Source organism: Sus scrofa, chromosome 6 (genome assembly GCF_000003025.6).
Source record: "Sus scrofa isolate TJ Tabasco breed Duroc chromosome 6, Sscrofa11.1, whole genome shotgun sequence".
NCBI classification, from domain to species: domain Eukaryota; kingdom Metazoa; phylum Chordata; class Mammalia; order Artiodactyla; family Suidae; genus Sus; species Sus scrofa.
The window spans coordinates 78,860,345-78,885,067 of NC_010448.4; the positions used below are offsets into that span (position 1 = coordinate 78,860,345).

Genomic DNA, 24,723 nt, shown 5'->3' on the forward strand with positions numbered 1-24,723 from the left:
AAATGAATCAGAGAAAGACAAATACTCTATGACCTCTCTCTCTTTTTTTTTTTTTTTTTTTTTGCTTTTTAGGGCCATACCCGAGGCACATGGAGGTTCCCAGGCTAGGGGTCAAATCGGAGCTGTAGCCGCTGGCCTACACACCAAAGCAACAGCAATGCCAGATCCAAGCCGAGTCTGTGAATTGCACCACAGCTCACTGAAAGACCAGATCCTTAACCCACTGAGCGAGACAAGAGATCAAACCCGAAATATCATGGTTCCTAGTTGGATTCATTTCCGCTGAACCACGATGGGAACTCCTCTAAGATCTCATTTTTATGTGGAATCTAAAAAATAAAGCAAACTAGTGAATATAACAAAAAAGAAACAGAACTCACAGATACAGAAAACAAACTAGTGGTTACCAGTGGGGAGGGTTCCCTGGTGATAAAATAGACTGAATTTTTCTTTTCTTTTTTTTTTTAGCACCACACCCACGGCATATGGAAGTTCTCAGGCTAGGGGTTGAATCAGAGCTATAGCTGCCAGCCTATGCCACAGCCACAACACCAGATCTGAGCTGCATCTGTGATCTACACCACAGCTCAGAGCAACACCGGATCCTTAACCAAATGTGAGAGGCCAGGGATGGAAACTCACATCCTCAGGGATCCTAGTCCTGTTCGTTACCACTGAGCCACAATGGGAACTCCCTGAATTTTTCAGAAAGGCTTTCATTATGTTAAAAAAGCATTAAGTAAAATGTTTACCTAAATACTACACACAGAAAAATGCACAAATCAAAATGTACTTTTAGGAGAATTTTCATCACATAAACGGATCAGGAAACAACGTCCCAGGACTCTATAGTTGTAGACACTCTCATGGCTGTTTAGTATTCCATTGGGTGAATATACCACAATTTTCCAGTCTACTATAGAGATGGCCATTTGAGTTGTTTCCAGTTTTACACTATGTGGAATAGTCTTGCTATAAACATTCTCGGGTAAATTACATATGCTTTTCTAGGGGTCTATACCTAGGAGTAACATTACCAGCTTCTCATTCAATGTATATACTGGTTTCTTTCTTTTTCTTTTTTGGCTACACCCACAGCATGCAACTTTCCCCGGGCCAGGGATCAAACCCACGCCACAGCAGTGACAGCGCCGGATCCTCAAAATGTTGAGTCACTAGGAAGTATTCCTATACTGGTTTTGACATGTTTAAACTCACTGGAGTTTCCATCGTGGCTCAGTGGTTAACGAATCTGACTAGGAACCATGAGGTTGTGGGTTCGATCCCTGGCCTTGCTCAGTGGATTAAGGATCGGGTGCTGCCATGAGCTGGGTGTAGGTCGCACACTCGGTTCAGATTCCACGTTGCTTTGGCAGTGGCGTAGACCAGCAGCTACAGCTTAGATTAGACCCTGATCCTGGGAACCTCCATGTGGTTCGGGTGCAGCCCTAGAAAAGACAAAAAGACCAAAAAAAAAAAAAATTTCACCAATTCAAAGTGGATCTTTCTGCAGTTGCCTTGTTTTTATTCCTATTTACTCTCATTCTTTCTTACAACTTTACAGCCCAGAAACAGGGCTGTGCTAAAGGTCGCAAATGAGTCCTGAAATAAATAGGTTAGACTGTGTCTTTCTATTCAAGAAATGCTGAGGTGGGTCTCAGGCTAGACGAAGGTCCCCTTGCCCTGAAGGTCATCTGTGACACATGGCCATACCTTCAAAAACATTTTAACATCTCTTCCAGGGCCTCTTACCCACAACCAGCCTTAAGGGTAAGGAGATTGGAGGTACTCATGATTACAGGAACGTTTTTTTAAATGGCAGCACCACAAAATATACCTCCTTAGCCTGGGGAAGGCTTGGTTCCTTGTTAAAGAATAACCCACTGACCAAATAAATCATGTAGATCTTGTCTGGATCCCAATTTGAACAACTGTAAAATAAAACAACAGGGAAATCTGAATATTGATTGGATAGTAAATGATATTGTGAAGTTAATGGTAATATTTTTAGAGGTGACAATATCATTTATGTTTTGTAAAAAAATAGTTCTCTCTCAATAGATATTTAAGTATTTATAAATGAAATGATATGATATATGGGATTTGCTTTAAAGATGGGAGAATGGAAAGTAGGAAGATATGCACAGGTGACTAAATAATGACTATTTGTTGATAATTGTTGAAACTGGATAATTGGGTACATGGGGTTCACTATAGTTTTCCATTATTGTATTTGTAAATTCTCTTTTTAAAAAAGGCAAGAGAAAGAAAGAAAAATCACTCAGTACAAATTCCTTATCAGCCATTCCAACAGCAGCTTTGGGTAACAAGGCTCTACCACCAACATGCTGTGTGACTTTGTGAGTTGATCCACATCTCAGGGACTCTGTTCACTAATCTGAAAAAAGTGGCCTAAGGGTGAGATTTCTCTCCGGGGCCTGTGGGCTTGTTGAGACGAGTGGAAGGGCATCAGGGGCAAGGACTCAGCAATCAGGGCAATGCAAACTTTAACCTCAGCTCTGATACTGCATATGACCTTGGACTGTCACTGCCCTGTTTTTTTCTTTTTCCTCAGTTTTCTTATCTATAAAAACGACCTTCCTATCTCATTGGTAGGAAAATTAACAAACGTAGATTCTGGCACCGTCGGTAAGGGGTAATAATTATTCATTTCTCTTCTCAATTTCTCGATTTTGCCCAGAACCAAGGATGTTGACAGGATCTCCCTGACAATGCAATCTTTAGATCCTGGGTGCAAGAGCAAGAAACTACCCGCCGCGCAGATGCGCGAACAGCGCCCTCGTGCGCGCACAGCGGAGAAACAGCCAGAGAGGCGGCCCCGCCCATTGGCGCCCGCGCCTGCGCAAAGGCGCCGACCCGAAGTTTGTTGTTGTGACAGGCGTCCCGGCCTCCTGCGGCTCGGAGGAGACCCAGCCGCGGCACCATGGTGGTGCGACAGGCTCTGGGCCGGGGCCTGCAGCTAGGCCGAGCGCTGCTGCTGCGCTTCACAGCCAAGCCTGGCCCGACCTATGCCTGGGGGCGGCCCGAACGCCCGGGCCCAGCGGCGGGCTGGGGCCGCGGAGAGCGCCCTGGCCCTGCCGCGGGACCCGGAGCGGAGCCGCGCAGGCTCGCGCTCGGGCTCCCCGGCCGCTACCGCTTCTTCCGCCAGTCAGTGGCCGGGCTGGCGGCGCGGCTCCAGCGACAGTTCGTAGTGCGGGCCCGGGGCGGCGCGGGCCCTTGCGGCCGGGCTGTCTTTCTGGCCTTCGGGCTGGGGCTGGGCCTCATTGAGGAGAAGCAAGCGGAGGGTCGGCGGGCGGCCTCCGCCTGTCATGAGATCCAGGTGAGCGCCGGCCGCGGGCGGGGGTCGGAGCGGGAGCGGGAGTCGGGCTGCGGGCGGGGCTAAGTGTGTGGGCGGGTCTTGGGTGGGTGTGGGGTGGGGCTAAGTGTGGGCGTGGTGAAGGCGGAGCTGGGAGGCATTAACTGATTTGGGGCCCTGGGTCAGGGTTTACCTTTGTCCGAGCTGGAAATTCCTTGACATCACTGATTAAGGCTCATTTTCGATGTCACTGATCTCCTGACCTGGGGCTTAACAGCTCACTTTTTACTGTTTTCCCTTCCTTCAAACAGCATATTTTGGAAGTTATGTTAATAACCACTCATGTTGCACCTTGGCCAATAACTTTCTGTAAATTTTCAGAAATTTAAGGACAACTAAGACATAATACTTATATTCCTGTGGTTGGTTGTCATCCCTAATTTATGGATGAGGAAACACACTCAGAGAAGTGAAAGGTGGTGTAAATTGCTGAAAGTCACACAGCTCATAAAGGGCAGTGCCCCAAGTCTGATTTTACAAAGCCTGTGCCGTTAACCACTGCTCCAGCCAGGCTCCTTCCACAGTTTAGCCAAATCAGAAGTGACACAGTGACTGATATTAATGACAGATCTGAAGCTTCAGCAAAAACCAAGAACAGCAAGAGAAGATAGCAGACCTGCTTTATTTTTATTCAATGAATTTCATTGTATTTATAGTTGTGCAACCATAATTACAGCCTAATTTTATTTATTTATTTGTAAAGCAAAAGCGTTTATTAAGGCGTCAGAGGGTGGCTGAGCTCAAGATGGCACCAGCCCTGACTGTGAGGAGGTGCTAGGCTTATAAAGAATCTGTCACAGCCTAATTTTACATTGCCATCCCAAACCCCCAGCGTATCCCCCCCCCCCAACCTGTCTCCTCTGGTCCCCGTAAGTCTTTCAAAGTCTGAGTCAGTTTCTGTTCTGCAAATAAGTTCATAATATCCTTTTTTAGATTCCACCTATAAGTGATAGCTATGATGTTTGTGTCTCACTGTCTGACTACCTTCACTTAACATGATAATTTCCAGGTCCATGCATGTTGCTGCAAATGCCGTCATTCCATTCGTTTCTATGGCTGAGTAATATTCCATTGGGTATATGTACCACATCTTCTTTATCCACTCCATCAACAGAGGGATGGACATTTAGGTTGCTTCTGTGTCTTGGCTGTTGTATATAGTGCTGCAGTGTACATTGGGGTACATGTATCTTTTTAAATCATGGTTTTCTCTGATGTGGGATTGCTTGATCATATGGTAATTCTATTGTTAGTTTTTTGAGGACTCTCCATGCTATTTTCCATAGTGGTTGCACCACTTTACACACCCACCAACAGACTAAAAGGGTTCTCTTTTCCCTTTGCTCCGCACCCTCTCCAGCATTTATTGTTTGTAGCCTTTTTGTTGTTGTTGCTTTTTAGGGCCGTTCTCATGGCATATGGAAGTTCCCTGGCGAGGGGCTGGATCAGAGCTGTAGCCACTGGCCTACGCCAAAGCCACAGCAATGCCAGATCTGAGCCGTGTCTTCCACTTACACCATAGCTCACGGCAACGCTGGATCCTTAACCCACTGAGCAAGGCCAGGGATCGAACCTGTGTTCTCATGGATACTAGTCAGATTTGTTTCCGCTGAGCCACGATAGGAACTCCCCTCATAGTGTGGGTTTTTTTTTGTTTTTTGGTTTTTTGTCTTTTTGCCTTTTCTAGGGCCGCTCCCGCAGCATATGGGGGTTCCCAGGCTAGGGGTCTAATCGGAGCTGTAGCTGCCAGCCTACACCACAGCTACAGCTATGCCAGATCTGAGCTGTGTCTGCGACCTACACCACAGCTCACGGCAATGCTGGATCCTTAACCCACTGAGCAAGGTAAGGGATTGAACCCGAAACCTCATGGTTCCTAGTTGGATTTGTTAACCACTGAGCCACGACGGGAACTCCCTCATAGCAGGTTTTTTTGTTTGTTTGTTTTTGAAAGTTGAGAATTAAATTTTATTTGAGACAAAATTAGGACTTAAGCCCAAGAGACAGCATCTCAGGTAGCCCTGAGAAACCACTCCCCCCCATAGTAGTTTTGATTTGCCTTTCTCTAATAGTGATGTTGAACATCTTTTCATGTGATTTTTGGCCATCTCTAAGTCTTCTTTGGAAAATTGTCTGTTTAGATCTTCTGCCCGTTTTTTGATGGCTTTTTCTTTCTTTTTTTTTTTTTTTTTTTTGGTATTAAGCTGCAGGAGGTGTTTATATACTTTGGAGCTTAATCCCTTGTCAGTCACTTCATTTGCAGAAATTTTCTCCCATTCTGTGAGTTGTCTTCATTTGGTTTAGGGTTTCCTTTGTTGTGCAAAAACCTTTTAAGTTTAATTAGTCCCATTTGTTTATTTATTTTTTTTTACTGTCATTACTCCAGGAGGTGGATCTGAGAAGATATTGCTATAGTTTATGTCAGAAAGTCGTGGGCCTATGTTTTCCTCTAGGAGTTTTACAATATCCAGTCTTATATTTAGGTCTTTAACCCCCAGATCCTTAACCCCCCAAGCAGGGCCAGGATTGAACCTGTATCCTCATGGATACTAGTCGGGTTTGTTGTCACTGAGCCACAAAGGGAACTCCTAATTCTGGGCTTCCTATCCTGTTCCACTGATCTGTATTTCTGTTTTTTTGTGCCAGTACCGTACTATTTTGATGACTGTAGCTTTGTAGTAGTCTGGAGTCAGGGAGCCTGACTCCTCCAGCCCCATTTTTCTTTCTCAGGATTGCTTTGACTAAGCAGACCTAGGTTTTTAGTTAATCTGTATAATTATCAGGGATGACTAGATACATAGGGTTCTAAGGCTTTTTAAATGTTTGAAATAGCTCAGAGAATTCTGTTTCTACTCAACCAAAATCAGAGTTCTCCAGAGAAACAGAACCAATAGGATGTGTTTATAAAAAGAGATTTATCCTAAGAATAGGCACCGAAGTTCAGGAAGGAGGCTGCCAAGTCCTCAGTCTGCAGAGTGGGCCAGCAGGCTGGTGATCCAGGCAAGAACCATTGTTGATGTCAAGTCTGAAGGCCGTATGCTGGCAGAATTCCCTCTTCTTCCAGGGAGGTCATTCTTATGGAATGACCTTAATGGAAGGTAGGGTGACTTGCCCAAGGGTATGGCTGGTTGAAGAGCAAGCAGTGTCTTCCATGTGTTCTGGTTTTCAGCCCAGTTCAGTTACTCATCACCAGAGTGTCTCATGTTTGCGCTCTGGCCCGTTTGGGGTGACAGGTGACATCTGACCTAGTCCCCAGCCTCTGTCCTTGTCTTTTTTTACAGCCCAACTGGCAGAAGCCAAGGATGGCCAACTTGACAAATATGGAGGCTTTTTTATTTTTTGTATTTTTATTTATTTATTTATTTATTTATTTTGACCTTTTAGGGCCGCACCCACGGCATATGGAGGTTCCCAGGCTAGGAGTCCAATTGGAGCTGCAGCTGCCGGCCTACACCACAGCCACAGCAACACCAGATCCAAGCTGCATCGGTGACCTACACCACAGCTCACAGCAACACCGGATCCTTAACCCACTGAGCAAGGCCGGGGATCAAACCCCCAACCTCATGGTTCCTAGTGAGATTCGTTTCCACTGCACCACAGTGGGGACTCCTATGGAGGCTTTTTTTAAAACTGAGGCGCTTGATCCTCCATCTCCACATCCTTTTCTCACACCTCACCCTCCTGTGTCTTAACATTTTTAATTAGTTGCCAATTAATTTTATTTTTATATGACTTTTATTTCCTGTTATAGTTGATTTACAGTGTTCTGTTAATTTTTACTGCACAGCCAAATGACCCAGTCATACATATCTATACATATTCTTTTCCTCACATTATCCTCCATCATGTTCCATCACAAGTGACCAGATACAGTTCCCTGTGCTATATATAGCAGGATCTCGTGCCAATTAATTTTAAAAATTCAAGCATTTGACTTCTTATTGAAAAAAAAAAAACACCAGATCTGGCAACTCTAATGCTAAAATTCCATGTGGTATCATACTGGAGTATAATAGTGATCACTCTATTTCTCATTTGGAAAAAAACCCTTTATAATATAGGCAAAAGACATGAATATGTATTTCACCAAGAGGAGTTGCAGGTGCCAAACAAGAATATGAAAAGATGTTTAACACCACTAGCCATTAGGGAAATGCAAATAAAAAATGCAATGTGATATCTCTGCATACTTATTAGAAGAGATAAAATTTTTTATTTTTTTATTTTTTGCTTTGTAGGGCTGCACCTGCAGCATATGGAGGTTCCCAGGCTTGGGGTCTAATCGGAGCTACAGCTGCTGGCCTGCACCACAGCCACAGCAATGCGGGATCCTTAATGCACCAAGTGAAGCCAGGGATCAAACCCGCAACCTCATGGTTCCTAGTCAGACTTGTTTCCACTGTACCACAACGGGAACTCCTAGAACAGACAAAAATTTTAAAGTAGTAATAATACCAAATGTTTGAGAGGATGCAGAGAAACTGGACTGATAGTGAAAATATAAAATGGTACAGCCATTCTGGAAAATAGTTGGCAGGAGTTTCTGCTGTGGTACAGCAGTTTGGGGATCTGGCATTGCCACAGCTGTGGCGTGGGTCACAGCTGTGGCTCACATTCCTGGCCTGGGAACTTCCATGTACCATGAGTGTAGCCAAAAAAAAAAAAAAAGTTGGCAGTTTCTTACAAAACTAAACATTCATTTATCATATGACCCAGCCATTGCCATCTCAGGCATTTACCCAGGGAAATGAAAACTTACGTTCAACAAAAACCTGCATACGGAGTTTCCGTCGTGGCGCAGTGGTTATCGAATCCAACTAGGAACCATGAGGTTGCGGGTTCGATCCCTGGCCTTGCTCAGTGGGTTAAGGATCCGGTGTTGCCGTGAGCTGTGGTGTAGGTCGCAGACGCGGCGTGGACCCTCCGTTGCTGTGGCTGTGGCGTAGGCTGGTGGCTACAGCTCTGATTCAACCCCTAGCCTGGGAACCTCCATATGCCGCGGGAGCAGCCCAAGAAATGACAAAAAGACAAAAAAAAAACCTGCATACAAGTAGCTGCTGTGGACAACAGTATGACAGTTCTCCCCCACATTAAAAATAGAATTATCATATGATCCAGCAATTCCACTTCCAGGTATATATCCAAAAGGATTGAAAGCAGAGACTTGAACAGATGTTTGTACACGTGTCCACAGCAGGATTATTCACAACAGTCAAAAGGTGAACACCCAAGTGTCCATCAGTGGTGAAAAATAAGCCAAATGTGCTATGTACATACAGTGGAATAATATTCAGCCTTAAAAAGAAAGGAAATTGACTGCAGTGGCTCACGTCACTGCTGTGGCACGGGTTTGGTCCCTGACCCAGGAACTTCCACATGCCATGGGCACAGTCAAAAAAAAAAAAAAGAAAAGAAACTCTGACACATGCTACAGCATGGGGGAAACTTGAAGATGTTATTCTAAGGGAACTAAGCCAGTCACAAAAAGACAAATCTGTATGATTCCACTCGCATGAGGTGCTTAGTCAAATTCACAGAGACATTAAGTGAATGGAGGCTGTTGGGCTGGGGAAGGATGGGTATTAATACAGAATTTCAGTTTTGCAAGATGAAAAAAGTTCTAGAGCTGAACGCTGGTGATGGTTATACAACAGCCTGAAGGCACTTAATGTCACTGAACTGTACACTTAAAATGGTTACAAGGGGAGTTCCCGTCCTGGCTCAGTGGTAATAAACTTGACTAGTATCCATGAGGACGCAGGTTCGAACCCTGGCCTTGCTCAGTGGGTTAAGGATCTGGTGTAACTGGGAGCTGTGGTGTAGGTCGCAGATGTGGCTCGGATCCTGTGTTGCTGTGGCTGTGGTGTAGGCTGGCGGCTGTAGCTCCAATCCGACCCCTAGCCTGGAAACCTCCATATGCCTCGGATGTGGCCCTGAAAAGACCAAAAAAAAAAAAAAAAAAAAAAAAGGTTAAAAGGGCCAATTTTGTTGTGTATATTTTACCACAGTTCTTAAGAATAATTTTTAAACTCTGTACATGAATGTTCATGGCTGCATCATTCATAATAACAAAATATTGAAAACCTAAACATCCTTCAGCAGGTGCATTGTTGGGCTGGCATAGCCAGGCAGGGGGATACTAAGCAGTAACAAACGGAACCATTCATGACAGCTCCATGAACCTCAGGGGCATTATGCTTAGTGAAAGAAAGTCAGTTCTGAAAGGTTACATCCTGTGTGATTCTATTTATATAACATTCTTGACATGACAAAACCATGGAGATGGAGAACAGATCAGTGGTTGCCAGGGACCGGGACACGGGAAGGGTGGCGCAGATACAAAGAGGTAGCACAGAGGAGCTCTTTTGTGTTGACGGCACAGTTCTGTACCTTGACTGTGGTGGCAATTACACACATGTGTACGTGGGATAAAATTGCATAGAGCTACATGCACAGGCGCCTGCGTGCACACACAGACACACACTCGTGCATGAATGCAGGTTAAACAAGGTGGTGAAAACCAAGTAAAATCTTTAGTCAACAGTAGTGCATGTTGTCAAATTCCTGGATTTGATATTGTACTAGTGCTTTATAAGACGTCGCCATTGGGGAGTTCCTGTTATGACTCAGCGGGTTAAGAACCTGAGTAGTATCCATGAGGATGCAGGTTCTATCCCTGGCCTTGCTCAGTGGGTTAAGGATCTGGCGTTGCCTTGAGCTGCGGTGCAGGTCACAGACTCAACTCAGATCCAGCGTTGCTGTGGGTGTGGCATAAGCCAACAACTGCAGCTCCAATTCGACCTCTAGCCTGGGAACTTCCATATGCCTCAGGTGCAGCCCTGAAACGCCAAAAAAAAAAAGTCACCAGTGGAAGAAACTGGGTGAAGGGGACACGGGACACTTTGTTATTTTACAGACTACCATTTTTTTTAAAGCAATAGGTCATCATATGAGGTGTATGAGCTTATAGATTCCAAGTGCTTTAGGAATCCTCCAGAAGGAAAGATTGCTGTGGGCTGAGTTGCCAGGACTGGTTAAACGAGAAGCAGGAGCTGGAGTGGGGATTTGATGGGTGAGTAGGGATGAGCAGGCAGAGCAAAGACGATAGAAATAGGGGGCAGCGGGGGGCGTGTGAGCAAAGGTTCAGGGGAGACAAGTGAGAGACATGTATGGATAGTGCACCGAGCAGCCCCCGAAGCCATTGTCACAGGAAGTGCTGGGACAAGGTACTGGATAACCTGTCAGGTTCGGGAACAGAAGAGTGGCACGCTAAAGCGGTGGTGTCCTCAGGTTCAGAAGCAGGTGAAGGGGTGCTGTGAGAGTGGGGGAGTCTGGAGGTAAGCGACTCACCATGGAGAGGGAGGGATCAGCCGGTCCACAGGGTTCGAGGAGGACGGTGGAGTTTGGCGACTAGAAAAACGATGGTTGTCTGTCTGAAGGAGGCATGCACCCCAATTTGGGGGAAGTGCCTCTTTCCCAGGGCCTCCCCATAGCACCTGCATTTCCATCTACTTCCATCAGAATGCTTGTATTCTTGTTTCCTTTGAAAAGGAGATGGCCCAGCAGATCCCTAGGAGGTGGAGATAGGAAGACAGGGGTGTGGCCAGGCCACTCAAGATGGCTGTCCTCTTGTTCTCGGTACATCCCTGCTGGACCAGGCCTGGCTTCGCCTGCATCCCACTCACATGAACGTGCTTGCGCCCTGCCCCAGCTAGTGATTGTTCTCGACTTTAGGCCAGAGCAGCTCCACCTGCTAGTTTATTAAAGGGAAACACCTGCTCTCCTGATGGTCGTTTATCGGAGGGCCTGTGAGGGATGCACCGCAGCCGCTGGTCTCCCTGGTAACTCATGAGCCAACCTGACATCACTGGGACCTTTTGCCGTGAACGTCTAAGACCTCCATCTCTGTCACCATCTCTGGTCTCTTTCCTCAGTTTCCTCAAGGCTGGGCAATAAGGCTTGCAGGCCTTTGGGGTGCAGCCCAACAACTGGGGAGCCAGCCAGGGTCCAAGGAAACCCCCATGAGGGCCAAAACGTCAGGAAAGAAGGACGGAAAACAGAAAGTTGCGAGCCAGACCCCAGGGTGGCTGTCTGCCCGGTGGCAGCTGACGACCACGAGAGAGGTCTCTTCCAGTATATTGATGGTATCTGTTAACCTCAGAGCCTCTCTTTCCTGTTTGGAAGTATCAGACCCGCCCTCATGGTTCATCTGAGTGCACAGGGGTGGCTGGGGAACACAGACAAAATGCAGGACCTGGATTTATCTATAAAATACAAGCCTACCCCTGACCCACCACCCCTAAACTGTTACAGGCACAGGCTCTGGGTTATTAACTCAGGGACAAGCTTGTGAATTGGATGTGGCCAGTGACCCGGAAAGGCTTAGTTGGGGCCTGTGGCATCAGCAAAATAATAAAAGCATACCCTTGGGCTTCTGGACCCAGCTACGGAAAGGGGCAGAGCAGTGACAGTGGGATGGAACAGTGGCTGTATGCAGCCGACGACGTGTTACTGTCAATAGAAGATATTGCAAAAGGCCTACCCAAGTCATGGAGCAACGCAAAAAAACCCACTTTACCCACCATGAAGCTCAAGAACCAGCCAATAAAAATGACATGCACTAGTGTTTCCACCTGCATTGCCGAGACCAGCTCAGCAGGTGAGGGCTGAAGAACGGGTGCTATGAAACTTAAGGAAAAAAGTTAACATAAAACAAGACACAGAGACCTTTATCTTAATTAAAGGTGGGAACTGGGGGCCTCAAGGTCTCAGGGACCAAGAGCCCTGCCTCAGGAAACCACACTGCTTTTATTGTGCTCTTTAGGATGACGTCAAGTGAGGAGGGGGTTGAAGGTGCAGGATATAGGGCTTTTAAAATTATCTTAAAAGTCACATAGCCATAGCTGATTTGTTGTTGTTTATTACTCAATGGATTTATTACATTTGTACTTGTACAATGATCATCGCAATCCAATTTTATAGGATTTACATCCTACACCCCCAGCCATCCCCCCACCCAGCCGTAGAGGATTAAGCTTTTATTCTGACCTTTAGGCATTTAACAGTCATTAGCATTGAGGAAGCTTGGCGTCAGCTATCGATGCAGAGCATTCTGGAGAATCACCATTGTGCTTCTGCAGACAGCATGCCTATCTGCAGCAATCCAGAGTGCCTAGGTTTGCACCTCGGTTCTCCTTGCTAATGCATATCCTGCTAACGACCCCTCATAAACCCCTTGGGGCCAGGAGGCTCATCTTTCTCATTCTTGAGAGGACATATCATGCTGTGAAGATGGCATGCCTATCTGCACAGGTCCGGAGTGCCTAGACCAATGCATCAGGTCCTGATTCAGCTGACCACGTAAATAACGTATGCCCTTAGGTCTTTGTTCTTAAGTCATTTACCAGCACTGTGACTGTTTTCCAAGCAGGAATATGGGGTAAAGTAAAGCAGGACATGATGTCTCGTGACACTGCACTGTTGCCGGACTGAAAGGACGAAGACACTACCTAAGCAGCAATTGAGAAGGGAAGACTGCTGTCTCAGCATATGGACCAGGAGGCCAACTCAAGCCCCACGAACTATAACCGAATATCCCGCAAGCAGTGGTCCCAGTGCCCTAGGCCATGTTAACCCAGAGGCAACTGGTCAACACCATCCAAGTTCAGCTGTTGATCGTTGAAGGACTGTTGCCAACTGTCCGTCAGGGGAATAACTCACTATTGCCTTGGCCTCAGAACCCATCCCCAGGGGGAACACATTATACAGTGGCCCTGGGTCTGGCAGGTTAAGTCCCAAGTGGTTTTGGTTTGTCACCCCCTGGGGAATGGGATTAGAAAGGGATTTACAGATTTCACCTGTATTCTACTGTCCCGCCTAAACCACCCAGTTAATCCTGACCCTCTGCAGGAGAGAGCACCGTTACAGTAACCCGGTGGTCTGTTACACCGCCGCTCCAGTATTCGGCACCGGCTGTGGGAACTGAGGGTGGACAGGCAGTAGGGCGCCGTCATGCCGCTCTGGTCTCGGAATGCTGGACCGCTCGTCTTTTGCCTAATGGCCGTGATCTTCCCTGTCCTGTGCCTGTTAAACATCTTCCATTTTGTCGCTAATCTGAACCGAGGAAATCTCTCTGTGACTAGGCGACAACTGTGGCATCGCTGCAAAATGAGTTTGATTGCTGGGTCTGCAGCGAGATGCTGTTGTCTTCCTTGGGCCTGCTAAGCGCCTAGCTCCAAAGGCTCCCACCTCTTGGACTCTTGATACTGTTTAGTTGTTGGTATTTGGTTGCAGTGAACCTCTACATATGTGGCCCCAGGGATGTCACAGAAGAGGAGTGGCTCAAGATTGTGAGGGCCAGGCAGGGTCTGTAAGGGTGGGATGAGTGGTCAGGCCATTCAAGATGGCTGTCCTCTTGCTCTCTGGACCAGGCCCTGCCTCACCTACCTTTACTCACCTGAGCATGCTTGCCCCAGGCCCCGGTTAGTGATTGTTCTCGTCTTTAAGCCAGAATAGCTTCACCTGCTAGTTTACTAAAGGGAAACACCTGCCCTCCTGATGGTCATTAACCTGAGGGCCCGTGAGGGATGCGTCCCAGCCGCTGGTTTGCCTGGTAGCCAAGGAGCCAACCTGACGTCAGTTCCCTCTATAAAGGTTAGCCTCCCTCTCCCTCAAGTAGGGGAGGTTGCTGCCATGTCCTGCCTGGCGTCTGCCACACACAGCCAGGGGCTGCTCCAGGGCCTGCTGCGGATGTGTAAGATCCCTCTATCTAAGAAGCCACTGACTATCTCTGTCTCCAGGCTTCTTCTGCAGTCCTCTCCAGTCAGGGCAACAACAAGGCTGGCAGGCCTGCGGGAGGAGGCAGCCCAACAGCTGGACCTGAGGACTCGGCTCCGGGGAGTCTCCTGATGTCCCCCCTCTTGCCTGCAGTAGCAGCCTGAGGTCGCTGACGAGTGGAGGGTGGCTGCTGCCCGCATGTTCCTGCCCATCCACAGTAACCAAGGAGTTACCCGCCGAGTTCTGCAGGAAGAGCTGACTCCATGATCAGAAACCTCTCCAAGATTGGGCTGGGGTCTCGCCGGGCAGCCGGGCATGGTGTGCCAGCTGCAGCACTGCAGAGTTCTGACCCCTTAACTGATCCACAGTGTTCTGTGTTGGGCTGACTGTGTGATTGCAATAAAGTGACAGTTTGAGAAAAATGATTCTGAATAACAGGAGAAAGCAGGCTGGCCTGAGCCCAGGACGAGCGGTAGACCCCAGTTTGGTTTTGTCTGTATTCGCTCTCCATCTCATCAGTGAGGGCCTTGCCTCGCCGCACCTCCCCAGCCCCGTTTCCCTTTACTGAAGCCTTATTGGGCTCCCTGGCTCACAGTGCCTGCTTTTTTCTCACAGGCCATTTTCACCCAGAAAAACAAGCTGCCGCCTGACCCGTTGGACACTAGACGCTGGCAGGGCTTCCAGCTGGAGGAGTATCTGATCGGGCAGTCCATCGGCCAGGGCTGCAGCGCTGCTGTGTATGAGGCCACCATGCCTGTGTGGCCCCAGAACCTGGAGGCGGCGAAGAGCACCAGGCTTCTTCCCGGGAGAGGCCCAGAGATCATTCCCCAGGGGGAAGAGGAGGCACTGGCTCCACAGGCCCCCGCCTTTCCCTTGGCCATCAAGATGATGTGGAACATCTCGGTAAGGGTGGGGCCTCCATCTTTAAAGTCGGAATTTCTCTAAATGCCCATCTTGGGGGACCCGATGGCACTTTTCCCCAGAAGTAAGTAGGAAACACAGACTCTCCCACAGTACGGGTACCTCACTCTCTTGCACAAGAGTCTGAGGCAGCAGGTCTCAAATTGTAATGTGTCCACGACTTGCTGGGGGCTCAGGTTTGAGGCAGATTCTGACCAGCTGGTGGGGGGTGGAGCCTGAGATTCTGCCTCCCTAACAAGCTCCCAGGTGATGCCTATGCTGCTGGGTTGTGAACCACGCTGAGGACCAAGTGCTGAAGGGTTCATTTCAGGGCTCCTCTCCCTCCACCTGCCGCCCTGGGAGGAGGGGCCACATGCCTTCCTCTAAACTCGCCTCCCAGACCGAAGGCTGGCTCGTCACCTCCCTGCTCTCAACTCTTGCAGAACTCAAGACTTTGGGAAATTGAATTTTTCCCACTCAAGAGCAGAGATAACTGTCCACTTAGAATAATTTCTTTACCTTGCCATTATCACAAGTGGGGTGGGGGGGTGGGGTGTTAGGAAATTCATCAGGATCTGATGTGCTTTCTGCTGCCCAGAGCTGCTTTCCAGGGCTGGGAGGGACACAGCCATGCACCTCAGGCAGACCCCGAAGAATTTGGGTTCATGTTTTCATTTGGGGAATGAAGTTTATTAGACTGTACTTCCAAGCTGGCTTAATAGCTGACAAGTAGCCAAATCCTTTGCTTGGAAACATCCAGTCTTGCATCAAAACTTCCACTGATTGGGGCATGACAGCAAATACATTCACAAAAGCTAAAAGTCTTGGAGTTCCTATTGTGGCTCAGTGGTTAACGACCCAACTAGGACATCGGGTTCGATGAGGACACGGATTCAATCCCTGGCCTTGCTCAGTGGATTAGGGATCTGGCGTTACCACGAGCTGTGGTGTAGGTTGCAGATGTGGCTCAGATCTGGTGTGGCTGTTGCTGTGGCATAGGCCAGAGGCTCCAGCTCTGATATGACCCCTAGCTTGGGAACCTCCATATGCTGCAAATGCAACCCTAAAAAGACCAAAAAGAAAAAAAAGCTGAAAGCTTTGATGCTTAAAGGGTTAACAGGTTTCACCAGGTCCTAAGAACGCTTCGTAATGAGAATAAGGTGCTTTCCCTTGTCACTGGTTTCTGGGTTTTTTTGTTTGTTTGTTCTAATGGTAGGGAGTGCTGTTTGTGATTCAGAGTTTATCCAGGGTCGGCTCGTCGGGCTCGGCCTGTCTGCAAGGGCAGGTGTTAGTGCTCAGTGGTCAGTTTCAAGCCTGGTGGTGACCGAGCCATCTGGGACAGGAAGAAGGGTCCATGTCCAGCCTTCTTGACATCTCTTCCTGCCCTGGGCACCCGAGCTGTGCAGGGTTGAGGTGTGGGAAGTGTGCACCTCTGCCCTCTCTCCCAGGAGAAACTAGGCTTGGCTTGCCCCTTCAGAGAGCTTATCTTCGCTTGAAGGTCAAAGCCGATTCTAGGCAATAACTGTCCTGGTCCACACTACAAGGAGGGCCTGGACTTATTGGGGCCTGTGTAACCCAGGATCCACTATGGATGTGTTCCAGGCGGGCTCGTCCAGCGAAGCCATCCTCAGTACAATGAGCCAGGAGCTCGTCCCAGCCAGTCGGGTGGCCTTGGCCGGGGAGTATGGAGCAGTCCCTCACAGGTAAGCTCCACCTGCCCCCACATAGAGCAGAATCCTCACCTGTGCCCTCAGCGCAGTGTCCGACACGACACGCAGTAGATCAGACGTGCTCACTGAATGATGTAGTCAGTGATGGATTTTCAGTTGGTGGATAACTGGGAAAGAGTGTGGATGGTCTGATTTCTAACTGAAGATGCAGGTGGCTGACACTGGAGCAGGGAGAGGAAGCCACCTCAAAACACCCAGTTCAGAACAATGGGAAATTGATCTGAGTTCTGACCCCTAAGTAACGCCCAGGTGGAGCACCACCTTTCTGTGCAAGCTGAACCCTTCCCCTTGGAGGTAACACTCACTTCACTAATAGCTGCAGTGACCTGATGGTGCCAGGAGATTTTTTTGCTTTTTAGGACCGTACCTGGGGCACATGGAGGTTCCCAGGCTAGGGATCAAATCAAAGCTGTAGCTACTAGCCTACACCACAGCCACAGCTATGCCAGATCTGGCTGTGTCTGCTACCTACACCACAGCTCACGGCAATGCCAGATCCTTAACCCACTGAGCAAAGCCAGGGATCGAACCTGCCTCCTCCTGGATACTAGTCAGATTTGTTACTGCTGAGCCATGACAGGAACTCGTGCCAGGAGATTTAAAAGGGTGGGGGGAGTTCCCTTGTGGCACAGCAGGTTAAGGATCCAGTGTTGCCTGGATCAACTTCGGCACGGGTTTGATCCCTGGCCCTGGAACTTCCACATGCCATCGGTATAGCTTTAAATAAATAAATAAATAAACAAACGGGAGTTCCCGTTGTGGTGCAGCGGAAACGAATCCGACTAGGAACCATGAGGTTGTGGGTTCAATCCCTGACCTCGCTCAATGGGTTGGGGATCCTCCATTGCTGTGGCATAGGCTGGCTCCAGTTCAGGAGCCCTCTGTGTAGCAGAGAAGCCTAAGGAGTCGGGAACATGGAGTTCCCGTCGTGGCACGGTGGTTGACGAATCCGACTAGGAACCACGAGGTTGCGGGTTCGATCCCTGGCCTTGCTCAGTGGGTTAACGATCCTGCGTTGCCATGACTGTGGTGTAGGTTGCAGACGCAGCTCAGATCTGGCATTGCTGTGGCTGTGGTGTGGGCCGGCAGCTACAGCTCCGATTCGACCCCTAGCCTGGGAACCTCCATATGCTGCAGGAAGCGGCCCTAGAAAAGGCAAAAAGACCAAAAAAAAAAAAAAAAAAAAGTCAGGAACAAAGTCCAGCATGCCTTGATTCTGATTCTCCATGGGCCCCAGTGGCCTGGGGCTGGGAAAGATGCCTCGATCCCTTTGATCGCATAGAACAGGGCCCATCTGCGGGGACTCCAGAGGAGCGGTGGAGGCCATGCGTGGACTGGCTGCAAAGCTCAGGACTGAGGCAACTCAGGGCGGGTGTTGAGCTCTCTGGGTCGTTGTGCTGTCTCTGGGCTTCTGCTCCATCCTCCTCTCTCTGCCACCCAGTGTCCTTATTACTCACGGCTACACCCCTGGCTTCCTCGGGCCTCATGGCATCCTTTCATCTTCAGTTCCACTGGGGGACTACCCAGCTTCCGCCCCATTTCTTCATTCACACTCCCCAAGGAGGCACTCTAACCGGCACCCCTCCCCTTTTCCTGCCAACCACCGTGACTGCAGGCTCGTTGCCCTTGGGTCAGGCACCCACCCTTAATCCAAGCAGCTCTGGGCAAGGGGGCAGGGCTGAGACACAGCAGGCGGTCATGGGGTCCCAGATTGGAGGGGCAGAGGGGTGGGCAGGGCAGCAGGTCCCATGTCTACTGTGAACGGCATCTGTATCGGTTCAACGCAAAACTTTGTTGAGCCCATACTTTGTGCCAGGTGCTGTTAGAACTTGGAATCAGGGAGTTTCCAGGTCCTTTACAAGTATGAACAACCCGATGAGGTGTGTTGCTACCTTATTCCCCTTTTGGCATTTGAGATTGAGCCCAGACAAGTTAAGCAACTTGGCCAAGGGTTTGGAGAGGCAGACGTGGGATGCGGTCTGACTCCAGGGTCTCCCACACTGTGCTTGGCGTGGATGGGCGGTGGGCGGACTAATGGAGTCACCAGATGTGCAGAGTCATTTTCTTTCCGGCACATGTTTGATATAAATAACTAGGTGGTTAACTGAATGGCAGTCTTCATCGTGGTCTTAGATTGACTATATTTCCAAGTGTCTTATCTGCCGCCGGCCTCATGTTTGTCCCACTGGGTAACAGAAAATCCAGGAGCGGTCCCAAGCAGCTGGCCCCTCACCCCAACATCATCCGGGTCTTCCGTGCCTTCACCTCGTCTGTGCCGCTGTTGCCAGGGGCTCTGGTTGACTACCCCGATGTGCTGCCCCCACGTCTTCACCCCGAAGGCCTGGGCCATGGGCGGACACTCTTCCTCGTCATGAAGAAGTAAGTGGCAGGGCCTGGCATGACAGGAGCTGCTCTCCACCTTGGCGCACGTGGAGCCCGGGGTCGCAGGGAAGAGGATGCTTGCCCTCTGGGGGATTGGGCTGTGCTGAGGATGCGTGTCTGCCCTAGAGGGCACTTCCCTTTAGAAGGACTTTTCACGGTAACAGAAAGGCATCTTCAGTCAGAACGTACTTTTGCCTAGTGCTTTGGGTGCCTGCCTCACCTGGTGTTTTAACACAGGCTGTTCTTCCTCCCTCTGTGCCCCTGGCATTGCCATGTGGGTGTTTTAAGGAGACAGGCTCACATGTGAGGCCCCAGCTCTTCCTGAGTCCAAGATGGAGGGCGGGAACAGAAAGGGTGTTTGGGGAAAAAAGAAGTCAAGAGTTTCAGGACCAAGAGGAGGGTCTCATCCCAATAGGAAATAAGGTGCTCAATCCCTGATGCGCGGTAGCCAGAGGCCCTGTCGCCCTTTCCTCCAGCTACCCCTGTACGCTGCGCCAGTACCTTCGCGGGAACACCCCAAGCCCACGCCTCGCCACTGTGATGACGCTGCAGCTCCTGGAAGGGGTGGATCACCTGGTCCAGCAGGGCGTCGCTCACAGAGACCTGAAGTCTGACAACATCCTTGTGGAGCTGGATGCAGGTGGGCGCCCCCCTGCACCTCCAGGATGTCTGGGGCGCACCGGGCTTTAGGCCTGGGGACATCTGGGAGCCTTGGGGCTTTTGTGGTTTTTTACGTTCTGAGTTGTTGTGTCTTCACTTAGCTCTGGACACAAGAGACAAGCACGCCCTCCTTCAGGGTGGAGCCCTGTGTTCTCTGGGGGACTCACCGGGGGGGGGGGGGGGTTAATAGTTCCCAAGGTCTTTTCACTGGCCCTCTTCAGAACAAACACCTCAGTGGTAGACGTTTTCTTGAATAAAGTGAAAGAGAGGTAGACTTTAGCTTAACGTAAGAAAGGATCCTCAAACAGTGAGGGCTCTTTGAACACGAGCCCAGCTGCCTGTGGCAGTGAGCTCCCCATCTCCGGACGCACTCAGGTGAAGCTGGATGGGTCACTTGCTTGGGGAGCCTGTGAAAGAGTCAAGACAGCTGGTCAGTTTTGAACTTGAAGCTTTCAAATAATTAGATATTCAGTTGAATTCTAGAGGAGCTGGTTTTTAAAAGGAAGTCCATATGAGTCCCTTTCCAAATAACTAATTTATAATGCACCTATTAGGTTTGAATTTGAGGTTTCAAGGTCAAAGCAAAGACTCCTTGGAGGTCATTTGAGCCAGTACCACATGATGAGAACATCAAGAGCTGCTCCTTTGGTCTTGAGGGAACTCCAATTACTAGATTACTTAGATGGAGACAAATTTTATCCAAGTGGTTTTTTTTTTTTTGCTTTTGTCCTTTTTAGGGCCGCACCTGTGGCATATGGAGGTTCCCAGGCTAGTGGTCTAATTGGAACTGTTGCCACTAGCCACAGCAACGCCAGATCCAAGCCACGCCTGCGACCTACACCACAGCTCATGGCAACACTAGATCCTTAACCCACTGAGCCAGACCAGGGATCAAACCCACTACCTCATGGTTCCTAGTCAGATTCGTTTCCGCTGCGCCACAATGGGAACTCCTTATCCAGTTCTTTGCTTGGGTATTTTTGATTTCCTGGAGGCACACCCGTACTGGTGTGGCTGGCCCATGTCCAGGCCTTGCTGGCCTGCGCTCCTGCGTCAGCACGGAGTCCCTGCGAGCCCTGTGGCCCACGCCCTCAGGGTGGCTTTAGTGGAGACACAGGTGGGCCTGGGGGCAGTGGGAGGGGGGAGGCTGGGCCGCTGACCTCTGCAGACACTTTCCCTCCGCAGACGGCTGCCCCTGGTTGGTGATCGCAGACTTCGGCTGCTGCCTGGCCGATGAGCGCGTGGGCCTGCAGCTGCCTTTCACCAGCTGGTACGTGGACCGCGGCGGAAACGGCTGCCTGATGGCTCCTGAGGTGAGTCCTGCCGAGTGTCAGGTGCCATCAGCAGGGCCCCTCCCACCAGGATTCCTCCGTGTACTCAGCACTTGCTCTTTTCTGACCCATAATTTGGCGACGTCCCTTCCCTGCCTTTTTTTGTCTGACGTTCCCAGTGCGTTGCGTTAGCCCCGAGTAGGCAGCCTACTCGGATTCTCTGAGACCTGAGCTGTGATTTCTCAAATTCTCGGTTCCTTGGGACACGGTGGAGCTGAGCCTGCGATTCAAGTGCCGTGCTGGGGTGTGAAGAGGCTGGAAATACCAGCGCAGTGACTGCTTCCCCGTTGCTTTCCGAGCAGGTGTCCACGGCCTGCCCTGGCCCCAGGGCGGTGATTGACTACAGCAAGGCTGACGCCTGGGCGGTGGGAGCGCTCGCCTACGAAATCTTCGGGCTCTCCAACCCCTTTTATGGCCAAGGCAGGGCCCACCTTGAAAGCCGCAGTTACCAAGAAGCTCAGCTTCCAGCGCTGCCCGAATCAGTGCCTCTAGACGTGAGACAGCTGGTGAGGTCGCTGCTCCAGCGAGATGCCAGCAAGGTGAGGCTTTCCTCAGGCTTTGCGGGGGTTGTATGGACGGAAACCTTAGTGCACGTTCCAGAATAAAAGGCCAGGTTAGGGCAAGACCAAGAGTGAAAAACAGCTCCTCTTTCCAAAGGTAAAGGCCAAGTACAGAACACAGAGTAGAGTTGACTGTAAATGGGAGTGGGGGAGCTGGCCACCAAATCAGTCAGAACTCCAGCAACTCAGCTCTTCCTGGCTTTAGCTGCTTCGAGTTACTCAGAGGGAAAGAGATGCTTTTTTTTTTTTTCTTTTTTCTTTTTTTGGGGCCTCACCCATGGCATCTGGAAGTTCCCAGGCTAGGGGTCATACTGGAGCTGCAGCTGCCAGCCTACACCACAGCCACAGCAACGCGGGATCCAAGCCACGTCTGTGACCTACACCACAGCTCATGGCATTGCCGGATCCGGATCCTGGACCCACTGAGCGAGGCCAGAGATCAAACCCGCATCCTCATGGACACGAGTCGCATCTGTTTCCCTGAGCCACAATGGGAACTCCCAAGAGATGCGTTTTTAAGAAATGGTTAACGAAGATGTAGCTTACAGAAGCAGCTGAGATCTAATCAGACAGATGTGACAATATCTAAGCGATGTGGACACTCTGATTTTTGAAAGTACTGCGAAGGCTGACATTTGAAGCCCTAACCGGAGGGGCAGATCCGGTTCAGATCTGATTCAGGTGGCACATTCAGTGGGAAGAGCACAGACCAGGACTCCACTGCCGTCCTGGTCCTGCCGCTTGCCTCTCTGTGAGCGGCAGGCTGTCCCCATCACAGTGGGCGCTCGCTGCACCTGTGCTGTCAGGAGACAACTCCCCTCACCCGCCACAGCTGCTGGGCCCTCCTGGTTGGAGAGGCGACTCTCCCGACCAGGACAGAAGGTGCAGAGTACATCCCCCCCACCAGCTTGTACCTATGGAAACGCCTGGAGCCGGGGGTAGGGATGGCCGGTGTGTGTCAGCAGTGGGTATTGTAGGAGAGTGGAGAAAAATTTGCTCGGGGCCAGACGAGGGAAGAGCCTGAAATGATGTGCTAACAAAGTGGGCTGGGGTGAAGGCCTGGCCCAGGAGTTCTAAGCTCCAGCTCCCCTTCCTCTGACAGAGGCCATCCGCCCGCGTGGCTGCTAACGTGCTTCATTTAAGCCTCTGGGGTGAAGATACTCTGGCCCTGAAGAACCTGAAACTAGACAAGATGGTCGGCTGGCTCCTCCAGCAATCAGCTGCCACTCTGTTGGCCAACAGGCTCACAGAGAAGAACTGCGTGGAGACAAAAATGAAGATGTTATTTCTGGCCAACCTGGAGTATGAGGCGCTGAGCCAGGCAGCCCTCCTCCTCTACGCCTGGAGGGCAGCCCCATGCCAGCTGATGTAGCTGGTGAATCACTAAAGGCACCGATCTGTGTCGTGATGGTCTGTGAATGCTGCAGGAGGGGCTCCTGGGTGAGGGGGTGGGGAGTCAGGAGGAAAGACGGTGCGAGGGGGCCGGTCGGCCGAAGAGAAGGCTTCGGGTTTGGCAAGTGGAAGGATCAGCTTGAGTTCACGGTCTGTAGCTACTAACTGTAGTTGTGTGATTCTGATGCATCATATAACCTGTGTGGACAGAGGCTCTCTAAGGAGAACCAAGAACCTGGCCTAGATAGGAGTTGGCACACTTTCTCTATAGAAGGCCAGTACTCAGGCTGTCGCAGGTACTCAACTGTCACCGTAGCACAAAAGCAACCTTACGTTGTCAACAAATCAGGATGACAGCCTTCCAACAAAGCTTTATGGACACTGCAATTTGGATTTCCAGTGTCATGAAATCTTTTCATTTTCAACCACTTCAAAATATAAAAACCATTTTTAGATAGGCTGCTGCCTGTTTTCAGTAGGCCTGCAAGACTGGCCCCCTAGTTTGCCAACCCCTCCTCTAGATGGAGTCAGAGGGTCTAACTCTTAAAAAGAAATGCTGATAATCACTAGGCCCCTTGGGTGTCAGCGCTGAAGAACGTGATTAGGTCTCTGCATACAGATCCAAAGGAGTGAGTCCTGGGCACCAGGAGAAAAGACAGCCAGTGTTGACTGCTGACCAAAAGCCCCAGCTTCAGCTTGTGTCCTGTCTTCACAGACCTGCAGTTGTTAGCCCAGCTGGTCTGTGAGGTGAGCCCGAGGGTCAGACCTGTGTCCCACATCAGAGGACCCGACCAGGGCAGTGGCTGGGTGGCCAAGTGTGACTGTGACGTTTGTCTCTAGCTCCAGGACTACGGCTTATGTGACAGAGGCAACCGGGACATCAGTCTGCATGGTACCTGAGCTGAGGCAAACGTTTTCTCGGGTCGGGACATTCAGGTATCAGAATGGAAAACGCTTAATGAGGCCTGGGGTGGGGGCGGAGCCTCTGCCTTCTGGAACAGCTCTGGCTGTTTCTGAGGAAGCATTTCCAAGAAGCTCCTCCAGCTACTGAATGGAGTCTAGCAGAGCTAAAGGGACTGAGGAGATGGGAACCAACAGTGAGTGTTCTGAACGTGCTGATTTCCTCCTTTCGACTAGCGTTTCTTACAGGAGTCGTGGAGAATTAAATGCATACTTACCACTACAGCATATGTATGTGCCTTGAACTGAGTATTTGGCTTAAGTGTGATTCTTAACAATGACAAGAAAAGATCAACAAGGGGGAAGGGATTTCACATACAACTTTACACATGCTTTTAAGAAACACAACTATTGCCTAAAGCAGGTCGAACATACATTCTTTTCAACCAAAAAGTGCTGTTACCCTAGATGTCCCCACTGGCCCTTGTTAACCTTATTTTAGCCCTTGAGAAGTTTGGAAGCGCTGTCATTTCCTAGTCGAAAATACAGTCCAGTCTTAAGCAAAATTTTATTTACTTTTTTTCTTGCTTCTCAGGACTGCACCATAGCACATGGAAGTTCCCAGGCTAGGGGTCACATCGGAGCTACAGCTGCCTGCCTACATCACAGCCACTCAGGATCTGAGCCGTGTCTGCGACCTCCACCACAGTTCA

The 24,723-nt window shown here is 49.8% G+C and overlaps 1 protein-coding gene across 1 annotated transcript; it reads left to right on the forward strand.

The window, feature by feature from the left end:
- On the forward strand, positions 2,851–24,319 carry PINK1 (PTEN induced putative kinase 1). The gene is made up of 8 exons (XM_021095478.1): positions 2,851–3,340; positions 14,771–15,058; positions 16,658–16,758; positions 18,982–19,164; positions 19,644–19,807; positions 21,013–21,140; positions 21,461–21,697; positions 22,821–24,319. The coding sequence occupies exons 1-8, from the start codon at positions 2,945–2,947 to the stop codon at positions 23,088–23,090; spliced, it is 1,767 nt and encodes a 588-aa protein (XP_020951137.1). The 5' UTR covers positions 2,851–2,944; the 3' UTR covers positions 23,091–24,319.